The 21,974-nt window shown below is 41.6% G+C and overlaps 3 protein-coding genes across 9 annotated transcripts in view; 2 read left to right on the top strand and 1 right to left on the bottom strand.

The window, feature by feature from the left end:
• Positions 1–9,371, top strand: part of tanc2b (tetratricopeptide repeat, ankyrin repeat and coiled-coil containing 2b) — a 138,616-nt gene extending 129,245 nt beyond the window's left edge. For all 5 annotated transcript variants that reach the window (XM_046068660.1, XM_046068658.1, XM_046068657.1 and 2 more), the window contains 6 exons: positions 517–692; positions 1,410–1,542; positions 3,698–3,789; positions 4,372–4,518; positions 4,674–4,774; positions 4,968–9,371. In XM_046068660.1, the coding sequence (XP_045924616.1) occupies positions 517–692; positions 1,410–1,542; positions 3,698–3,789; positions 4,372–4,518; positions 4,674–4,774; positions 4,968–7,038 (2,720 nt within the window). In that variant the 3' untranslated portion in view covers positions 7,039–9,371. The remainder of the gene's footprint in view (positions 1–516; positions 693–1,409; positions 1,543–3,697; positions 3,790–4,371; positions 4,519–4,673; positions 4,775–4,967) is intronic.
• Positions 9,372–11,202: 1,831 nt separating this feature from the next.
• On the bottom strand, positions 11,203–15,115 carry g6pc3 (glucose-6-phosphatase catalytic subunit 3). Of its 2 annotated transcripts, none has more exons than XM_046068665.1 (7): positions 14,921–15,115; positions 14,372–14,748; positions 12,822–12,928; positions 12,631–12,721; positions 12,406–12,524; positions 11,807–11,948; positions 11,203–11,687 (listed from the first exon to the last, which is right to left on the bottom strand). In XM_046068665.1, the coding sequence occupies exons 2-7, from the start codon at positions 14,587–14,589 to the stop codon at positions 11,345–11,347; spliced, it is 1,020 nt and encodes a 339-aa protein (XP_045924621.1). In that variant the 5' UTR covers positions 14,590–14,748; positions 14,921–15,115; the 3' UTR covers positions 11,203–11,344. The 2 variants fall into 2 exon arrangements, with proteins under 2 accessions (XP_045924621.1, XP_045924623.1); XM_046068667.1 differs by having other exon boundaries at positions 14,372–14,714.
• On the top strand, positions 14,826–21,821 carry lsm12b (LSM12 homolog b). Of its 2 annotated transcripts, XM_046068671.1 has the most exons (6): positions 14,826–15,128; positions 17,142–17,275; positions 17,769–17,878; positions 20,194–20,320; positions 20,834–20,883; positions 21,221–21,821. In XM_046068671.1, the coding sequence occupies exons 1-5, from the start codon at positions 15,002–15,004 to the stop codon at positions 20,840–20,842; spliced, it is 507 nt and encodes a 168-aa protein (XP_045924627.1). In that variant the 5' UTR covers positions 14,826–15,001; the 3' UTR covers positions 20,843–20,883; positions 21,221–21,821. The 2 variants fall into 2 exon arrangements, with proteins under 2 accessions (XP_045924627.1, XP_045924626.1); XM_046068670.1 differs by lacking the exon at positions 20,834–20,883 and having other exon boundaries at positions 14,863–15,128.
• The last annotated feature ends 153 nt before the right edge of the window (positions 21,822–21,974 follow it).

Below are 21,974 nucleotides of genomic sequence, written 5' to 3'. Positions count from 1 at the left end.
GCTAAATCAATAAGTATATTGATATTTGGTATTCAGAGCCTGAAGGTAATGTAAGAAATACAGTACCGCTCTCAGTGTTTTTGACAATTTGCACTTGATGCAAAAACATCTAGTAAGTCAGAGTTAGAGCTGACAGATATGCAGTAGAGTCGGATTTGACACTTCCATGGAGCAACTGAGAAAAAATCTTCTTGTGAACACTCAACTATAGAAAATTCACAAGTATAATTGTCTCCAAATAATGGATGAGCTAAGAATACTTTTTATTTTCTCATATTTCTCTAAACCTAAGAGGCCTTCATACAAAAAACACAGCCACTGCATTAATAAAAATGAGCATAATTGATGTTTTCAAATTACGTTTACAATGATTACAGACAAATTTAATCAGCAACAAATTTGTAAAATCCATCAAACAAATCAAGCAGTTAGTTATAAAATTGTGTAAATGACAAACCAGGCAACAAGAGTGAAATACCTCTGGCTGTGTCTCACTGCTGCCCCTTCTGTTCCCAGGAGCCTCTCAGTCTCTAATGGATAAGGAGGGTCTGACTGCCCTGAGCTGGGCTTGTCTGAAAGGCCATTTACCTGTCGTCCGCTGCCTGGTGGAGAGCGGAGCCGCCACCGACCACGCAGACAAGAACGGACGGACGCCCCTTGACCTGGCTGCCTTCTACGGCGACTCTGAAGTGGTAAGAGGCCAGTGGATACAAAAAAAATAATACGAATATCAAACCTTGAAATCCTCTCAGAAATGTTTGACCCTCACTGTACAGAAGGATGCATATGAGTTTGACTAAAAAATTTTAAATTCATCTGCTAAGATGTGCATGCACCAGCATGATTTTGTGACTTCACAAGTAGTTTGGAAGCCAATCATGATCCAGCATCCAACTTACACAAGTGTGATGTCAAAACTTGAAGCTTCCAGCGCACAAACACTGACAATGGGCTTTTCAGTGAAGTATTAGACGTCTTGTTTCTAGTATCTTAACTTTTGAAACAAAAATATTTGCACATTCATAAATTAGATTCTGGATTTTTCAGTGAGGGAGGAGGAGTAGATGTAAGTTTAAGAACTTTCAACAAGGTAACAGATATCGGACAGAAATTATTGTATCAAACAGCTAAAAACATGTTTTGAGGGAATCTTTAATTATTTTTTGGTTATGACTAAAATGTGTGCATAGCACACTGTCAAGTACCAGAAACTGGCATCAGTTGCTAGCTCAAAGAGCCAATTTCGGACTGAAATGGTGCACTTCTGTTAATGTGATAAAGGAGTCTGGAGCTGATGAGAGATATAATTCACCGTTACCGTTTGTGGACTCAGCACATGGACAACATATAATTGATTGTTCTTTAAAATGTTCCCCAGCTGTTCTCACCACATTTCTTTGTCTTTCCAGGTCCAGTTCTTGGTTGACCACGGGGCCATGATAGAGCATGTAGACTACAGCGGGATGCGTCCTCTCGACAGGGCGGTGGGCTGCAGAAACACATCGGTGGTGGTCGCCCTGCTCAAGAAAGGAGCCAAGATAGGTAAGAGAGCAGGTTGACAGATTAAAGAGCCTACCATTTAGCTCACAAAGGACCTCTTCTAAATGCAGCATCCTTGTCCTGTAGCACCATAATAAAAGGTCATTTGCCTGCTCTGAAATGAGATACAATTTGAGATTGTATTTTGGTTGAAAAGGTCAGTCACTGGAGTTCAAGCATGTGCTGCATGAAAGTCTATGAAGGGAGAGTCCAAAGATGGACTTCCTTTTAAGTACACTTCCTGCTGGTCATTATAGAGCACTGTAGCATTTTACTGCAATAAGCCATGGATTCAGGTTTGTGTCTCCATGTAGCTTAAACTACTTCCTGCTACTGTATGTCATCCACCCCCCCACTGCTGCATCGTGCTGCTTCTTCTCAGCTATTTATGGCTCTGATGTGTGTTTCTTTTTATTGTACTACTGTTGCCGCTGTGTTGTTTTGCTTTCTCTCTCTCTGTCATGTTTGCTCACGCTATATCCCTGTGTCTCTTTCAATCACATGCTCTCTCTATTCCTCTGCGGTTGCTCAGAGACAGGTTGTTATTAGCGCTTGCGGTGTTTCTTTTCAGTATCTATGTTTTTTTTTCCCTTTTTCTTTTGCTGAGGCACTTATCTCCGCTTCTCACTGCTGCTTTTTTTGTGTTCCTTTTCTCACTTCTCCTCCTCCTCCACCACCACTTCCATCACCTCTCTTTCTCTTTCACCTTCTCGCTGTTTCCCCTCTGCTTTCTCTGGCAACTCTGCCTCCCCTCCCCCCTTGCTCTGCCCTCCCACTTACACTCCTTCCCTTGCTCATGACCTCCTTCCTCCTCCTTTTCCCCCCTCACTTGCCCCTATCCCCCGCCTCTTTCTCCGGCCCCAGGATGTCAGACGCTGCCCAGTCGGCCCCGAGGTAAAGCCAAGGCTGTCGACTTCTCACCCCACCAGGCATTTTGACAGCTCTATCTCCTCTCTCTGTGTTGTCTGTGTCGTCCTAAGTGTCGGCAGGCGAGCTTAGCTACCAAAACCTTCTCAAAATGACAAATAATAACATGCAAAGGTATTAGCTGACAGTGATGCAGTCGGGATTGCCTAGAGGTAGATGCTAACGTTCAAGTGGTTAATGACAGCATGCCCGACCTCCAGCCTGTGACATCTTATTGAGGTGTTGACCTTCCATTCCACAGATGCATGACGGAAACCCTCAGTAACACTTGCGTGGTAGTGATTTATTGGAAAATGCATGTATTTGTAATTCCTCTGTACCACCACAGACTGAGGTGATAAACCACTGTACTGTGCATTGTTCATCTTCAGACGTTTCCTCAATGTCAGCTAGGCCAGTATCCTACCCTCACCACCACCACTACCACCAGCTCAGAGGACCGCTAACGCCTGCAGAACTCTTATATCCCTCCTGCTTGCCTCTTTTGTTAATTGTACCTGCCCTGTGTCCTCCTTGTGCAAGATCCCCTCCTTTTCATCTCTGTGATATGTGTACGTGTGTCAAGGATTGCTGTTGCGCAGATACAGAAAAGACACATCAGTTTCAGTCAAGGGATTGTGTTTGATTTTTCAGTCATAAAGGCAGGGATGAAGTGTCTTCCCATTTGATTGTAGTGGGAGTCTTTCCTGTTTTTCTGCTGTTACTGATCACATCCCTAAATCCGTTAGTAGTACAAAGAGTTACTGTACATCTGCACTTCTTGACAAGACAGAAAATGTCTCCCAATAGAAAGACATGATAGCGTGATTTTTATTTTTTTGTAGATCTACTCTGGGTTTGCCTTGCAGGTAATCACTGTAGTTAATTTTAATTTAAGAACAATTCAAAATGTGCTCATTTTGCACTCCAATTAGGCAAACACGACTCCCAGCAGGGTAAAAAAAAAAAACAGTCTTTATTATTGGCAAATAATATTTGACCCAGGTCTGATGTCCCATAAAGAGGTCACAGTGTTCTCGAGGTGTCAGAGCAGATTTTTGTAATCTTTTCTCTGCAGTGGATTGCCTGTCTTTTCTTCTCCATTCCCCATTTTGACTGTTGTCCTCATACCTGTTATTGTTGTGTGTAGTTTGACTCCCAGTCGCTCCTTCCTTCCTTCTCTTCTGCTTAGCACTGTGTGTCTTTCTCATTGTGTTTTTTTTTTTCATCTGCTCCTTCTTGTGTTACCCAGGTCCAGCCACATGGGCCATGGCCACCTCCAAACCCGACATCATGATCATCTTACTCAGCAAGCTCATCGAGGAGGGGGACAGTTACTACAAGGTCAGAGAACAGGCCCCGCACTCGGTTGCTCTGATCTGCTGTTGCAATCAGAATGCAGAAAAGAAAGTTTCAGTCAAGGGATTGAGTTTGAGTTTTTAGTGATAAAAAAGTCTGCAAGGATGAAGTGTCTTTATTTTTTAAATACACGACTCCCATTTGTTTGTAGTGGGAGTTTTTCCAGTTTTTCTGCTGTTATTTGACATACATTATATATTGTCTTCATAAATGATACATCATTTTCTTCATACTGATAAAGTAAAAATGTTTTATACATGTTAATCCTGTCTCTGCATGTGGGATTTTCTTATATCTGCATCATAATAAACAAAATATATTCACTAGTTTGTCTGTATTTTATAACAACGAAATATTCTGTGCTCACTAGATATAGTGCTTTCATGGTTAACCTACAGTGAAAACATGATTCCCTTCTCTGAGAACGAGCTCAAACTGAGAACAAATTCCTCATAAATGTACAGTATCTTTATGTCAAGCTCTAGTTTATATTGTGAATCTTTCAGATTAGCTTTTTATTTCACGATGAATGGAGGATAACCAGACTTCTTTTTGTCTGTCCAACAGAAGGGGAAGGTGAAGGAGGCAGCACAGCGTTATCAGTATGCCCTTAAAAAGTTTCCACGCGAAGGCTTCAGCGAGGACCTCAAGACATTCAGGGAACTCAAAGTATCGCTCTTCCTCAACCTGTCCCGATGTCGGAGGAAAATGAACGTAAGTCTGGCGTCACAGTTTTGGGGATTTAGTAAAGGACACAAATGACCAGACCAAATATTATCGGAACATAATGAGGTTATTGCTGATTGCCATAAGTCTTGATATGTGTTGGGTGTTGTTCAACAGTGTTCTCTTCTGCTCAATGTCTCCAGGACTTTGGGATGGCTGAGGAATTTGCTACTAAGGCGCTTGAACTGAAACCAAAATCATATGAGGCATACTATGCCAGGGCACGCGCTAAGCGTAGCAGCAGGTACAATCCTTTTAACATTATAGTCCAAGTGAAATACTCTCTCGGACATACGTTTTAAATAGTTTATGTAGCCATGTTCTATATTTGTGTACAAGTTTTGTGACTCCATTATGTTCCTCCATACAGTTCTGGATGTTTTTCAGACACATTTGACTTTTTCCACAAAAATAACCATCCTTCTCTTATTTTCCAGACAATTTCCTGAAGCCTTAGAGGACCTGAATGAAGCCATAAAGCACTGTCCCAACAACCGAGAGATCCTGCGGCTGCTCCAGAGGGTGGAGGAAGAGTGTCACCAGCTCAACGAGGAGGAGCACCAGCAGCAGGACCTGGAGCTGGAGCCTCCTCCCTCCCCTCCTCCGACGCCTCCCCCAGAAGAGGAGGAGTCCCTGTCCCTGTCCATGCCTCTTCCCCCTCCCCCAGAGCCCCGTCTGGAGGACATGGAGCCCGTCCAGGACCTGTTTGAGGACGAGGACTACCTGGAGCAGGAGTTGGAGGCCATGTCGGTGGGTCTGCCCCCACCTGAGTCTCTCACCAACCCTTCCAGCCTTCCCCTCATTCAGAGCCCACCGCTCTCCCCCACACATCCAGACCAGATCTACTTAGCTGGAGGTTCACCCATGGGTCAGCCCTACGAATATCACCCCACCTCCTCCTCCATGTCCTCTCCAACCCGTGGGTCATACCAGCCCACATCGCCCTCCCTCTCCCCGACACATCAGAACTCCCACTACCGACACAGCCCTCCGCATACCTCCCCGGTGCACCAGCACTCCTACAGCTTCAGCCCTCCTCCTATGGGTACTGGGGGTCAGGGGATGGATCACCAGAGCCCACCGCCTTCCCCTTTACGTCGGGCTGCTCAATACAGAGCCAGTCCGCCAGTAGAAAGTGTTTGTCTCTACAGGTCCCAGTCTGGGTCACCTGTGCGCTACCAGACAGAGCAGCACCCCGGCCGACCCAAATCTCCCCTTTCCAAGATGAGCAGCCAGCGTTCATTCCAGCTGAGCTCACAGCCTTCTCTGTCCTCCCAGCACCACCAAGCCCAAGGCCTTCGTCTTCAGCCTTCTATAGCCCAAATAGTCCGCACAAACCAGCCCAGCAATGTGATGAGCAACAGCATTTACGGTGGCCAGATGGGCCACTCCATTGGTGGTCGCTACCAGGGGGGTTCAGTGGATGTGGAAAGCCGACTGGTGTACCAACCCTCCCTGGATGGACGGTCCATGCCCCAGGTCCAGGCCAGCCTCAGTTCTGGGGCCCTCTGTCAGCACGGTGGCCGAGGAGGGGTTATGGAGTCGGGCCTGTTGAAGGATGAGCTACCCCAGCGCCCCTCCTCTGCCTACCGCGCCAGCAGCGGGGGCCCAGGGGGCATCCGTTACAGCCAGACACCTCAGATAAGCCGCAGCCAGTCAGCGGCCTACTACCCAGTCTCTGAACACATATTGGAGCGCGCCAATGCCATGCCCCCCTGCCAGCTGGGCTCTCCTGAAATCCCCCATATGGTGAGACGCCCTGTCAGTGCCAATACTACTGAAATAAAGCAGCATGTGCCCACCCCCAGGCCTCTCATCCATTCTCAGAGCGTAGGCCTCAGATTCTCCCCCTCTAGCAACAATATCTCAACTGGATCCACCTCAAATTTAGCACCGGGCTTCAGGCCATCCTCTTCAATTCAGCAGATGGAGATCCCCCTGCAAGCCACATACGAGCGCACCTGTGATGACATCTCTCCCATCTCTCCCTCCCAGGGCGGCGGGGGGCTGTATCAGGGCGAGACCACCCGCTCTCGGAACACGCCCTTCATGGGCATCATAGACAAGACGGCGCGAACTCAGCAGTACCTGCATCAGCCTTCGCGGTCCAGGGCCATGACATCCATGGACTCTGCCATCAGCCCCACGTCGCCTGGTCAGCTAGTGCAGCAAGGCTCCACCTACAGTCCCCCCGCCTCACTGGGCAATATCGCCTACTACAACAAGACAAACAACGCCCAAAACGGACACCTGTTGGAGGAGGACTACTACTCCCAGACCCAGCCCCCCTCACTGGGCAAGCTGGCCAATGGCTCCCGCGGCAGTGGAGACATCCTGGAGCGGGTCAGCCAGGTGCCCACCTACCCAGATGTGAAGGTGGCAAGGACTCTGCCCGTGGCACAGGCCTACCAGGACAACATGTACCGCCAGCTCTCGCGTGACTCCCGGACCCAAGGCCCCACCTCCCCCATCAAACCAAAGAGACCATTTGTGGAATCAAATGTGTGATGGCCTGTCTGTGATTGATTGGTTGGACTGGGCTTGTTAATGGGAGCGAGAGGAGATAAATAGACAAATATTTAGCTCAACAGCTGATGCTGATGACCCTTGTGTATGTGACATGGATGAACTCATCTAAAAGAACTCATAAGAGACAGATCCAGTTAGAAAGAAAATCACACAACCGGCACACACATTTAGGGTATTACAATATGAAAAACATAAACACTGAGAAGCGATTATTTCATTATCATATTCTGCACACAGGTACGATAACGGGAGGGTCCTAAGTTCTGATCTCATACTAAATCGAAGACCAGTGCACTTCCAAAATGTTGTGTGGCACAAAGTTCCCACAAGTGAACACAACAGGTGGGACTAAATGAGTGAAAGTACTAATCATCGGACTCTACTTGTGGACTCTGTATCCATCTTCTGTTCTTTCAAAGTGTGCTCTTAACCAAGGTTGCTAGTAGGCTCTATTCTATGTAATACAATATTATATGTTCAATACTGTACATTGCTCAGAAAATACAAATGGCTCAACAACTCAGTAAGTAGAGAAAAATGACAATATTTATAATTAAGTTATATATTGTACATAGAAATAAAACAAAACATAGTTTGCGTTTGAATTGTATTCTGTTAACCCTGCCTTTGTGTCCCACTGCTAGTCATATGGATGTGGAAAACTGACCAGGGTAAGGAATGAGGGACATTGACCAACTTTGAATGATAATAATTACCTCTTCTGTGTAAAAATAAAAAATATTTTGTTGTGGTTCAATGCAAGTAAAATGCTTTCTGTGCTGCAATAGGTCCTCAGTGATTTAAACTAAGGCTGCACGATCATTTTTCTTTATCTATTCATCTGCAGATAATTTTGTAAGTTAGTTTTATTTCTGTAAATTGTCAGAAAAAAATATGCCCAATATAACATCGAACATGAAGTCTTCAAATGTCTTGTTTTGTCCATCCAACAGTGATATAAAAACAGCAGTGAATCCTCACACTGGAGAAGCTAGAACCAGATAATGTTTGGCATTTTTGCTGGAAAAATGACTGCAATGATCCATGGTCAAAATAGTTGCCCATTAATTTCCTGTGCACCAATTAATGGACATATTGTTTTAGCTGTAAGTTAATAAGCACAAGTATTGATTCAAATCTTACCCAGACTATCACAAAGTGCACTACAGTATGCACTTTTCAAAAGTTAAAATGTTTGTGTCAGAAGGAAAATTTAACTATTGCACATGGTCCCTAAACCTATTTTTGCATAGTTTTTGGTTGATTAAATACATGTTGAAATCAGTCACCTCAACCAATTTCTGAGATTCAGATACATTTTCTGTATTTTTAAGTATCATTACTATATCACAGACCTCGTGATATGGTCATGGCGTTACACCAGCTGTCAAGCTGCAATCGCGAATATTTTCTGACATATTGCAACCTCACTGTGAATAAACAACTTTGAATACTTGCTTCACCATCTGCTTAAACAAACAGGCAAAGCATCATTTGCTATAGTTTTGTACAAGCACGTAATCATTTTGCAGATATCATAAAACTTGTTTTGAGGACAAACTGCTGTATTAGAATATTAGACCTTGAGTGCAATACGGTGATTTTATCACGTGGCACATGATCATCAAAGTTCGCCTTTGTCCCTCCTCCGTACGTGATGACACTGTATGTTCCTAAGAGAGAGTAGAACGTACAATACATATGCTAGTGATGGGTTAACATGGATAGTGCTCAGCGATTAAAAGCAAGCAAATGCATACACGACCACTGTTACAGATGTTTCCCTTTCTCCTGCATAATTTTGTGTAATTTCTTTTTACCCACAATGCATTTTTATTCCGCCACTTCTGCACTAAAAATGCCTGTTAAGTTCTTAACTAAGGGTGCACTTTATGTATTTTACTTACTTTGTTATGATTGCTGAATATGGAGAAACTGGATGTGTGATCAGTCAGACCTCTGACCAGTGATGCCAGACTATCAGACACTATTACTATATGATTTACAAAGCAGTGATGAATGACAATATGATGAGCAAACAATGTTTTTAAACTGGTGAAGATGTATAGACTTTCTAGCACAAGTTGTATATACGGATTCAGATATTCCACTCAGTCCAGCTCTGGTGTGTTCCTTAAGCAAGTCTGTTTCAAGAGGCCAATCATATTTAAGTATTCCACATCATAAAAAACATCCATTAAAGTCCTCTAACTCTTAATTATCCAGTCTAACCCACTGGTCTTGCACACATCTTGAAAATTATGTCCAATGAACTGCAAAAAAAAAAAAAAGTATGACTGATGTTTCAGTGCCCAGAAACTCCATATTTGGAGTTGGAGTGATAGAGAAAGTGGAATAATGTGAGTATTCAAGTTATTTGTACATGTGGGAAAAGTTATAGACCATTTGTCTGTAACATTTATTTTGGTTCTCTGATATAGAATATCTAAAGACACAGTTCCTCCTGACTGTTCCCAGAGAGATGCCCTACTTATCTTTACAGAAATGAAGGTATAAACTGTACTATACTTAATTTAAGCAAGAACTTCTAAATTGAGGATATTTGAGGGTGTATGGTTTCAAGCTGTCTGTGTATATTAGTTTGCTGTAAATAGTCTGATGCATGTTCTATTCTTTCCATGAGCTCAAGCAGAAACATGTATAGCAGTGTGCTGACTCTGGTGTGTGATACAACGTTCGGATCAAGATAAGGAGACTGCTATCCCTGAACTATCCTTATCATTTTCCTTCAAACCTCACCAAACAAAAGCAAAAGGTTCTTTTATTTTATTTTAATGTATTTGCTTGCTGAGCAGAGTTCTCTTGTCTGTAAATGTGAGCTTTCAGATCGCTGTGATAAAAAGTTTAATTAAAAACAATAAAAAAGAATGTGTTTTTATCTCATGATAACTGATTGTAATCTGTACAGGCAAACCTATGTATTGGGGAAAAAAAGAACATATTTATAAATGGTTACCAAATGAAACACACCCTGCATGTCAGTCATTTATTTTAAAGATTTTTTAAAATATAACATACAAATGTCATTTTTGAATTTGGATGATTTTAGATAACACCAGTGTGTCCACAGTAACAAACTTCTGTACAATATAATGCTCCCAAAATTACTAAATTTGTAAAGCTATTAATGGTGTTATGTTGGATTTCATTATATTGTGTTCATATAACTTACATCGACATACATTGACCGTTTAACCCAAGTATGAGCACTAGTTCAACCAGAAGATGGTGCTTTTATGTTTCTTTGTAGAATTTTACACAGATTGTTACTGCTCATGTTGTGCCATTTTAAAGGTGAACTCCAACCATTTCACACATCAAAGTCTATTTATAGGGGTAATACTACTGCATAAGTGCAAAACGTTGTATAATGCCTTTTGTGGCTCTGGAGGGAACTGTGTAAAATGTTAAAGATAAAATGCTTCAAGTTCAGTCTGTGAAGGGGGCTGAAGACTACAAGTTTGAAAATGAAAATTATCTGGGGGTGTGGAGAAGTCTATAGCCTGCTCCTCTTCTCTGCTTGAGGCTACAGTAAATTAGCTGCTATTAGCATAACACACCTGAATCTCCAAACCGAACAGTTGGTAGGTGCTTTGCATTGTGGGTAACTTAGGTGCCAGGTTTTGACAAGGAAGAATAGGTGGAATAAAAAAAATACGGTCTCTCTGTGAGTCCGACAATGTTACACGAGTGAAATGCTAAATTAGTGGAGTGTTCTTTCGAACCTTTCTTGTGTAACATACACAAAAGCAATGTTTTTGCACAACAGAAAGTCTTGATGATAGGATCAAAAATTCTTGACTGGAAAAAAGAGCTCATTTATCTTTTACCAGGGCTGAAACGTTGCTAACGGAGTGATTACAAATGATCCGACAGAGCACAATGGTTTTTCTTAACATCCTTTCTCAGGCAACATTTCAAAACACAAATGATAGTTTCTGATTTGCAATACCTCAAAAATGCCTATCTCCCCCGCAAAAAACATGTACTATTCTATGTACACATTTTAATTTACTGCAAGTGTTCAGTAAATTAAAAATCAATCCTTACATTTATGGCCCATGTAAGCTCATTGGGGGAAAAAACACATGAAGTCACTGACTGACTTGACAAAAATCTATGTGCAGTGACTAACAATAGCCTTTATCCACAAGAGTACACATGAAATACATTAAATAGACATTTAAAATGTTTACAGAAACTGAGGAGGAAGCTATCGCCCTTGGAGGTGTGAAAGACACCTAATGTGGAGAGAAAATGGTTTCTAGTCCTTCCTCTTTTTGCGTGTGAAAAGGTAAACCAGTCCAGGCACAAGTACCATGACAATCTGGGGCACTATGACAAATTTAACAAAGACCAGGCTATAGAAGAGGCCTTGTGGTCGGACCGGGAGCGGCAGACGATTGACGTGGTACAGTCCCATGGAGGAAATGGCCAGAGACAAAGCCCGTGGAGCCCAAGGCAGAGACCATCCGCCAGGCTTCCAGTACTGGGCCAGCCCCAAACCCAGAAGGGCCCCGCAGTCTCGAGTCAGAGACGAGAATGGGGCTGTATCCAAACGAATCCACTCAGCGTGGCTGCACCATTTCTTAGCCAAAGCAATAGACCTGTGGGATAGATAGAATATGTCTAGTCTGGGCAAGAAAAATCGACAACTTCACCTCACAGAGCTTATTATGCATTGCACAGACTCATCAATACACATAAAAATAATAAAAAGGCTCACCAGGAGAGGTCAATTCCCAGCTGCTGCAGTCCAGCATGCAGTATTAGAGTACTGAGCAGCAGACCCATGCTGAAGCTAAAGAAGAACAGCAGGGGGCGGCCTTCTGGTACTCTGCGGCCCAGAACAATCCCCAGAATGAAACCTGACAAGAACAAATCAATAAGTTCAAATTTAAAAAATACACTGCATGTTCTCGCTCAGCCTCTTCTATAACAGCAGGTACAAAAGAAATGCAACTTTACTGCTAACACAGATAATCTCCATGATATGATAATAATTCCATGAGGCAATATAGATTTTTTCACCTGTAAGAGATTTTCCCATACTATGCTTAACATCTCTGAGTGTATTAGGCTACAGTGGGAATTGTTGCAAATCAACGAGCCAAAGGTTTTATGATAATTTTAAGATTCATATGATTTTTGCATCAGTGTGAAGAAGCACTTGTCAGGTTTTTAATTGAATGGATTAGCCAAGAACAACCAAGACTTGATTTTCCAGAATTATATTACGATACACATATACTGAGATAGAGGATTTAATCCATATACCCTACCCATTCTAAATGTTTCAGCTTGTGCATGGAACTGTATTCAGACCTGTAATGGAGCCAGCAATGACCTGGTGAGGGAAGTGGGCAAGGATAAAGATCCTGGAGATTCCAACTGCCCCCAGCATTAGGACATAGAACAGGTAGGGAGTAGCTGATAACACCATGCTGGAGACACAGAGAGACAGATTCATTTAAAATAGTTCTGATATCTGCCAATTTTGTATCTTTGAATTTTTAAAGTCAAGACAGCATATGTGTATAATTTAAATACCTGTGAGTACGTGAGTACAGAAATGACCCCAGCGAGGACACCACGACCCACCAGGCTGCTGCCGTCACCATCGCATGTCCCGACGGACTGCCTGAGAGACAGACGCCAGCTTTAGAGCTCTGGCTGTGCCATGAATCACATGTACTGTCAATGACTATTACGTGCTATATTTTTCTTGGAGGACTTCTCACCTGGGCCGGTTTCACAGGTGGAGGAAAACTGCTGAACGTTGGGTTGCTTGTTGACGAACAGACGTGATTCACCTATCCACCAGAATGGCCTTTCCCCAAACAGCATCCTGGGAAAAATCAAATTCACGACATATGGTATAAAATAATTAACATTTCTGTATTTTCATCACAAATAAATACTCAATTTTTACTACCCTATCCTTAAGTGTGTCTCTTTCTACACTGACCTTTTTGCATCCTATTAGCACCTTATCAGCAGTTACAAACTCACATTTATCTGATACTTTCTTGTTCATGAATGTTGCAATAAGTTCTGCACATCCTCATACTTAATTTAGAGAAAATTACATTTTCTTTGCACACCAACCTTTTATAAATTCTAAACCTGTAATATCCCCTAACCTTATTATTTTTATCCCATATATTTCAATATTTCATGGTGTATAAATTGTTTTGATTCAGTTCTACCAAAATAATTTGTTTTAGAAATGATTAGTCCCAATTCTTAAAATCTCTTTCTGCAAATTTATTAGCAACCTTGTTTCAATCTACTCCCAAATGCACTTGTGTTCAACAAAAAGGTAAACTTTTACTACTTCTGAAGATTTAATGTAATGTTTCCATGAAAAATATCAGTCTTTTAGTGTTTTTAAAACTGCATCACCTAACATTACTGGGTATTATTTTAGCATACCTCCTTAGTTGGGTCCATGGATCAATCTGTACAAATATGTTAATCATTTATGATGCTGTTGTGAAAAGTAACAGTGTTATCGAGTTTCCTTTCTGACCACTCTCTACTAATCACTACAGTACAAGATTGTAGGGCTGCTACTAACAATTATTTTTATTATCTAGTTAATCTGTCGATTATTCAATTAATCATTTAGATGTTAGGTCCAGAAAATTGTTAAAAATCAGTGTTTCCCAAAGCCCAAGGTGATGTCCTCAAATGTCTTGTTTTGTCCACAACCCCACAACAGATTCAGATACAGAGTCTGTATACAGATCGTATTTTAATACCAGGTGTAAATGGGGTGTCAGTTTACTGTTATAGAAAAGTAAAGAAACCAGGAAATATTCACATTTGGAAGCTGAAATCAGAGATTTTTTAAAAAAGGATTCAAAAGTGATTAATCAATTTTCAAAGTAGTTGGTGATTAATTTAACAGCGGACAACTAATCGATTGAGGCACTAATCGTTGCAGTTCTACTAGATTGTACTCTATATGAAAGGTTCCGTTGCTAGTTGTTTCACATCGGACTGTGCACACGGACCCCGGAAGCTGCGACGTCAATAGAATGAAATGAAAAGTGTTTGTTTCCTGGTTGAGAATACAAAATGAAAACCAAACATTACAGTTCAGTTGTCTTTGTATCTACCTGACATTGATTTGAACGTCAACAGGACGTTTAGCTTCATACGAACATGTTAGACATAAACGTTAACGAAGAGTAATGTTAACTGACACGCTAAAGTTACACATTCAAACCTTGTTTAAAACTGACTAACTTTTTAAAAAAAAGACTGCTGCTTCTTGTAGCCTTACCATTTAAACACCAAGTTTAACCACTCCGATATAGCTGCTACCCAAAGAACAGCTACTCCAGCTCGTTTGCTGATGAAATATGTGAAAGGAAAGACGAGCAGGAAGGATGCTTTGGGATCTCCGATATGTGTGACAACTAGCCACATTTTTTCTTGACTTATCGTCCTCTGCTGGAGACTTTCTGCCATCCAGATGCCCTGGGTGTAAACGGCCTCCATTCTTACGTCCTCTCATATATTTCGATGAAGATACAAATCAAAAAGCATTGATCTTGATTCGTTTGTACTTCAGGATGTGCTGCAGCAGAGGTTGCAGTACCGTCATCTCTCCGGTTGGGGGAGCACTTTAAATAAAAAGCGGTTGAAACCGTTGACAATCTAAAAGGGTTGAAAGCGAGACAAACCCACAACTTTCTTTGATGAATTAAATTATATTTCCATTTAATCTACAATCAAATCACTAAACAGACTATTTAATGATATAACGTGTAATTAAATGGTAAATATAATGGATCGTATTTAAATAAATGACCATAACGCAACGACGTACTTTGACACGCCCAAGTTCCGTCTCAATACGACGTCGCGTCGTTTTACGTAAGGCAGGCGCTCCGGTTTCCTGGCGGAGAAGATGGCGGCTCCTGGACCGGGGGAGTATTTCAGCGTCGGGAGCCATGTCTCTTGCCTCACCTGCTTGGGCCAACGTCTGCAAGGAGAAGTGGTCGCGTTTGACTACCAGTCCAAGATGTTAACTCTGAGTATCCTTTTGTTTGTGTCGAGTGGCGGGCGATTAGCTGGCCTGCCTGGCTGCAAGGGGCCTGTAGGGTAACCGAAAATATGTCAAATAGTGATCCGCGCAGGCGTAATTGGTGGTAGCTGAGTTACATATCTTTGTCCGTTTTAAATATTTTCATTTGCGAGATAGTTGCCCATCCATCCCTCAAATGTTGATGACCCTGTTGGTGGCGCAGGGCCGTTTCATGGCTTTACATTATCTGCTAGGGAGTGCATGTGTTTTGAATCCACTCATTGTATTGCCAGACCTCAACATGGATCACTATCTGGCAACGGATCCTAGTAAGGCATCATGGCTGTGTGCTCTCAACAGGCACCGACCGTTGCTAGTTAGCAAGCTAACTGACGTCCAGCGCAGCTCGCTGTAGCGTGTGTAACTTACAAAAATGTACCCCCACATGGGTTGTGAAGCCATTACTCGGTGATGCTAGCTGTTATTTCCAAAAAGCTAGTGATGAATGGATACCGAGTACGCTTCCACGCTACAATGAAGTTGCTGTTAGCTCGGCTAACATGCTAACTTTCGGTCAAACCCCACACTGCCGCTGCTGCTAGCTCAAATAAAGGTATTAGCATTGCCAAGCTTAATCAGCTGGGCTTCATCCTCTCTCTCACCCGATTCGGATGGCATTGTAAATGTTGGGTGATTATGGGATCGTTTATCCTACAGTTCTGTTTAATCTCCAGGATTCAGGTGACACAGGCATCATGAGTTCATTACAACCAGCGCTAGCATGCCGGTGTCTACACCCATTCAATGGCAAGCTGGGTCACCCCATGACTTACACTAACCTAAGTCTAAAGATTTAGTTAACGTCAACGCGGCCAAGCTCTGGGGTGACACCAAAAGAGTGAAGTTAATACAATGTGGAGGTTTGAAAGTTGGCATCACAGGCCTTAATATTTAGTTTGAACGGTTTGACACTGAAGTACCCTCCAAAATAAACTGAAGCTACAATAGTTTATTTCAGGAAAGCATTTTGAGTCAGACAGTGTGTTAGAAAAGCCTGGACATTTACATGAAGCGTTCTTTTTCAGGGTTTTTTATACTGCCTTCCAGTCAAAGTCGGGGGTCGGAATTAGGTTATATTGAAAATTTCCCGACCTCCAACTGCTACAGGATGCATGAAACCAAAAGTAAACAACCGTGGCTGGCCATGACAAACTTGTGTCACTTGTGTTTCTTGTGTACACACAATTGGACTCTCAGCAGTGTCCTTGGTGTTCACTTAACATAAATATGTTGCTTGTTAACTGTGTCCTGTCTTGCTCCATCGATAGGTAATCTGTAAAAGTTAGTAAATGTTGTATATTCAGTAATCGTTTCACATTTCAAAATTTTTCCCAAATTTTGATGTTTTGCATCAGAACCACACTGACAAGTCTGATTAGTCGGGCCTGTTTTACTGACGGGGCAAGTGGGGTTGATGCTCTGGTTTGTCAGGGATTCTGAAAGCCACAGATTTATGAGAAGATGCACTCACAAGCATTTCCTGTTACTTTTTGTAATGTTTCTGGACTTCAATCGAGTGTGCTTGAAGATCAGGGTCCTCTGGTTTAGTTTATTTTTTTATCAGGTACTTAAAATAAGTCACGTTGCGGTTAAGTAATTTACTCACAAGAAAATTAATTTAGTTGACATTTCAGTACAGAAAGTCATTCAAAATCACTGAAAGTGAACACTTTACTGCTGTATGTATGTGCAAACGCTGTATATCCTTTCAACACATTTCTAACAAGACTTCATTCATCCATTTATTACTATAGGTGGCAGCACTGCCTTTGGTGGGCTCACGCTGTAACTGGCACCACCTTTCACCGTCCGTGTTAGTCAGCCAGTGTGCTCTGTATCATAAGCTTCTCTGTTCATTCTTACTGATGGTGTTCAAGTTCATCAGGGGTCAGATTTCTATAGTCAGTATTTGTTGTGGTGCGTTTTCATGAAGTTGTGTGCCTTGACTTGAGCTTTTTCAAAGAATGTGCTTCCTCCAGCGGTAAGCCAAACCTCAACGACGTCATCCTGATCAACTTAGCCTATGTTTCTGATGTGGACATAATAAATGACCGCACTGAGACTCCACCCCCACTAGCATCACTGAATGTTAGCAAGGTAAGTCCATCAATGTTGTTTTTGTCTGATTAATAAGTCAAAAGTTGTATACTGTAAGTGAGTGTAACCAAAAGCTCATTGTTTGGTCTGAGCTTTGACCCAGTTAAGGGGCTGGATCCCCCAGAAACATGTGGCCCACGAAGGCGGGTCCTTCACAGAATCTGAAGGCCACGCTGAGCTTGAAACTCTTCATACAAATGAGACAGTCTCACCTCACAGAGATCAAAACTAATGGTGCATTCTGGCAATTTTTAGCAGCTTTAAAGTAAAGAAGTTCCAAGTCTGCAAATAAAATTTAGAAAATGTGAGAAATTCCATTTCTGGAGTCTTGTATGGAGCAAAACATTGAGAGGAAGATGTGCTTGAATCATTAACCAAAACATGAAACTGTCCTGACATGTTCTTAATGCAATTAAAAATAAGAAGCTGTTCAAAGTTCAAAGCTGTCTGAATGTTTGATGTTAACAATGACTTTTTGTTCAAATCTTCACAGCTTGCCAATCGAGCACGGACAGAAAAAGAGGACAAACTGTCCCAAGCCTATGCAATCAGTGCTGGGGTTTCTGTGGAAGGCCAACAGCTATTCCAGACTATTCACAAAACGTAAGAACTTTGTATTATTATATGGTCAACAGGAAGGAGGAGGTATTTGCTAACCCTACTCAGTCTTCTACAAGGAAGTTTAAAAGTATCAGTACATGTGTGTCAGACAGTTGGAAGCACATAGTCTTTTGTTAGCAGATGAAATGATGCTGATATTCAAGTAACTTATGCAGACTTTCCTCTGCTTTTTTTTAAAGTTGTCACAAGCCAATCCGAAATTACCTGAACGCGACATTTTTATTCCTGAAAGGGATCCAGGGGAAGTCCGATACAGTTCAAAATGGACACAAGAATATTTAGACATGATACAGCTACATGATACAGTCGAACCGGACACCAACACTGGCAGCAGCTTGATGTGCCACAACAAGCAGCTGCCATCAAAAGGAGTGAACTTTCTTTTGTACTTCACAGTTAAGACTCACTGTCTGCCTCAAAAAATATATTTTATTCCTGCAGTATGCAATACGATGCAGCATATGATTGATGCTAATTGAGTCCCATGGCAATAGAGCGGGACAATACCCCCATTAGACTGAAAATAACACAGGCTTGACTCTGGTTCCGAGTTGGCTCGTAAAGACCTTTACCTCACCTCACCCCAAGACTACAACAAAGTCTAAACAAAAATTTAAAATAAAACTTGTGGACAACAACAAAAAGGTGAAAATATATTGTAGGGGGGAATTAAAATGCATATTCTGAGAAGTCATTCCCCACATGTTTGACAGTGACAAATTGTGCTTTGAGGCAGATTGGCCTCCTTTAAATCTGCCAAAACTCACAGTACAGTTATTTCCCCTCTGCCTGGATAAGTATTTTATTGCATTAAAATATTTTTTGATTTGTAAGTAAGCACCAGCATGTTATGAGTGTGGCAGTGGAAACTAGGCTATAACTGTAACTGGTTTGTAGCTCTGTCAATCCAGCTAGAATATCACACAGCGGTGTCCAGTTTTGAAGGACTAGAGCTGATTCCAGGCCAGTTCAATAGAGAGATAAAGAAAGAATTACACGAGGGACGAGGGGGGTGTGACTTAAACTGTACATTTACAGCTAAACCGAGGCTTATTGAGCATTTTCTCTCTGTTCGCCTGCCATTCACTGGTCTTCTGCCGAGTTCTGCAACATGTCACGCTTCCTCGCGGGTCTATTTGAAGAAAGAAATCTAATATTCTTTGTAGGGTTATCAATGGTGATAAATGAGCAGAACGTCCTGCGAGGTGCGGACAACTCGGCAATACACCGGCGAAGTTGGGGCTCCTCTGCCACCATATACACACAGACACACAAAACGCCCACACATGCGCACTGACCCCTCTTCCTTAAGGGTTAGGGTTACAATTTGGATTTATTCACGCACTTTAAAAACATTTATTAAATGCTTCTTTGTTTTCATATTATTGTTAATTAAAGCATTATATGTTGAAATGTAAATTCTAATAGGCTGCATATTAACTTACTGGGAGAAAACTGGTAGTTCTATCAGACGTTAAGCACCCCCATATGATCCTCGTTACATAACGCCGCTGTGAGATTGACAGTCGAATCAGGCTCAGCCCATCGAAGCATCGACTATTTGGGATCAGCACTAGAAAAAAGCTGTTTTTATTATGATCTCGATGTAAACTTTCAAACAAAGTGCATGAATATTTTGCTGATCTTGAGATGACCAAACATTCAGAGAATTTCCTTCATGTCTCCCGTGGCTGTCTGGGGGGAAAAACTTGCTTTGTGTCAAATTCACGTTTTGTTAACGTGACGTGTTTGATATCAGATTTTAGTCTCAGATATCCGATCAGACACTATTTTAGCCCCATCTGAGACTGTTACTGGACACCTGTATGGGTGTTTCCCTACCTTGTGGGACCGATGCAACTTCAGCCATGGGTCACGCCATGAATAAATTAATCCTATTTCCTTTTAAGTGATTTGTGGTCATAATCATTCTGTACTCTACATAGTTTTCCTGTTTAACCAGTCAGATATTGAAGAGTCATTGAAAATCCTATTTTGTGTTCCAGGTCTCAAAAATTTGTCTCACTTTCACACAGTTACACCCCACATGACAAATATACTGATCAATTAACTTTAGCAGTTCAGCAGCCATATCCATCTATGCAACATATATGATAAAGAAATGGTCATATACTGTGTTTGGACAGCAGGCAGTCATAACCAAGTGAATGAAATTATTTTGCTGAGAATGGAGAGATAAATGTGTGGGGGGAGGGCTAGTAAGAATATCATTCCTGTTGTTACATTGTTTTCTTCAAACAGCCGCAGATAAGATGATCTTAATTTTTTGTTTGCAGCATCAAAGACTGTAAATGGCAGGAGAAGAACATTATTGTGATGGACGACGTCGTAATCTCACCGCCTTACCAGGTTGAGAACTGCAAAGGCAAAGAGGGAAGCGCTTTAAGTCATGTACGCAAAATAGTAAGTATGCTTTATATCTATACAATATTTCACCAATAATACATAGTTGCAGGCTTTACAGATACAAGTAATGAGTATTTTCACTATGTATCAGTTTGCAGATTATCTTTCATTAGTTGTCTATGTAATGCCGATCATATTTCTCAGAGCCCAAGGTTTTTTATTTGTTTTGTCCATCCTGACAGTCCAAAATCCAAAGATATATTTAATTTAACAGTTAAATACAACTCACATTTGGAAGCTGGAACCAGCGAATGTTTGGCATTTTTGCTTGAAAAATATTAAACATGAATCGACCATTAAAATAGTTGTCAACCAATTTGCTGTTTATTGACTAATCAAATAATTGTTTGAGCTCTACGTGGCAGAATAATCGTACATCATGCTGCACATTTGAGACCCTTTCCTGGAAGGTATTCAGTGTTGTAGTACAAATGAAGTGTCAGAAGTAGTTGTGAATGAAAGAAGGGGCCTAGAGAGAAAAGTTCAAGCTTGCTTTCTCACCTCCTTCAGTTCTGGTGACACTGAAGAAACCTCTCGGATGTTAGGTGAAACATCTTCAGGTATCTTTAACAAAGTCCAGTTGCCCTTGATTTTTAACCTTCCTTGGATAACTATGAACTGGGAGACTGAGAATATTCAGACAGTTACTACATAGCTGTATTTTATATACCACTGTGATTGTTATGATTATTTTGATACAAGATTTGTAAAACGTCATGGCCTGCTTCACTGTTATCTGTGGTGCGCTGTGTGAAATGACAACACGACACTCAAATTTGGCATCAAAGTTTAATGGGCTCCTAAAGTGCTCCTTGTTTAGAGAAATATGTTTTAGGGTTGGTTGTCACAGAATTGGTGTCCGTATTGTTCATTAATGTTGTTTCTTCATCGTTGCAGGTTGAGAAACATTTTAGAGACGTGGAAAGTCAGAAGTCCGTGCAACGTTCACAAGCACAGCAAACACAGAAGGACTCCACTTTATCTTCTTGAGTTGGCAGTGTGGGTCGACCGGGGAAGGCGACGCGGGTGGTTTTGTTCCCACTGCCAGACTTAAGTCGGCATTCCTTGTCCTCAGTCTGAGACCACAAGGAGGAGCGCTGAGGGCCCTGGATCCAGAAGATCAAAATACCATTAAATGAAAAAGACAAAAAAGAAAGAGGAAAGATTAAATCTTAAATTAGACTTTATAAAGAATAATTTAAACATGAACCATAAAGCAACCATAGTTTCCTTAACTAACTTGTCTCATTCTGCCCCACTCCTCCCCCCTGTCCCTGAAACCTTTTCTTTTTCCACCCTCCTTCCTTTGCCTTCAGTTCCATTTCAAAAAGAGAAAACTAGAGCAGTCAGAAAGGCTTGTTAGCTTTATTTTCTGTCATTGTTTCCTTTTTTGCTGTATCCATGTTCTACTGTCTGTATTTTCTGTATTTTAAACAAAATGTGACTTGAAACGCCACACTTTAAAGGACATTTTCTAAAATAAAAGTAACAAAAATTCTGACTGTAATACTGTAATTTTCCACCACTTTTTGAAGAGCTCTTTCATAAACAGATTATGCGATCACTTTCTTGGTTTTAATAATCGGTATCACTGAAAATGTGTCAACTATGGGACACATTCAATGGTTAGAATACGAAGCTTGCATATTTG

Source organism: Micropterus dolomieu, linkage group LG14 (genome assembly GCF_021292245.1).
Source record: "Micropterus dolomieu isolate WLL.071019.BEF.003 ecotype Adirondacks linkage group LG14, ASM2129224v1, whole genome shotgun sequence".
Taxonomy (NCBI): Eukaryota; Metazoa; Chordata; class Actinopteri; order Centrarchiformes; family Centrarchidae; genus Micropterus; species Micropterus dolomieu.
The sequence above is the reverse complement of the archived record's forward strand: the minus strand, read 5'-3'. Positions and strand labels throughout refer to the sequence as shown.

What these genes read in the sequence shown, in the direction of transcription:
- g6pc3 (XM_046068665.1), bottom strand. Translation starts at nt 14,589, where the DNA reads ATGGAGGCCGTTTACACCCAGGGCATCTGGATGGCAGAAAGTCTCCAG. An exon ending in CTGTACTCACGTACTCACAG is followed by an intron (nt 12,525 to 12,630) that starts GTATTTAAATTA and finishes CTGTGTCTCCAG; the next exon opens with CATGGTGTTATCAGCTACTC. An exon ending in CTGGGAATTGACCTCTCCTG is followed by an intron (nt 11,688 to 11,806) that starts GTGAGCCTTTTT and finishes TCTATCCCACAG; the next exon opens with GTCTATTGCTTTGGCTAAGA.
- lsm12b (XM_046068670.1), top strand. Translation starts at nt 15,002, where the DNA reads ATGGCGGCTCCTGGACCGGGGGAGTATTTCAGCGTCGGGAGCCATGTC. An exon ending in GTCCAAGATGTTAACTCTGA is followed by an intron (nt 15,129 to 17,141) that starts GTATCCTTTTGT and finishes GCTTTTTCAAAG; the next exon opens with AATGTGCTTCCTCCAGCGGT. An exon ending in CATCACTGAATGTTAGCAAG is followed by an intron (nt 17,276 to 17,768) that starts GTAAGTCCATCA and finishes AAATCTTCACAG; the next exon opens with CTTGCCAATCGAGCACGGAC.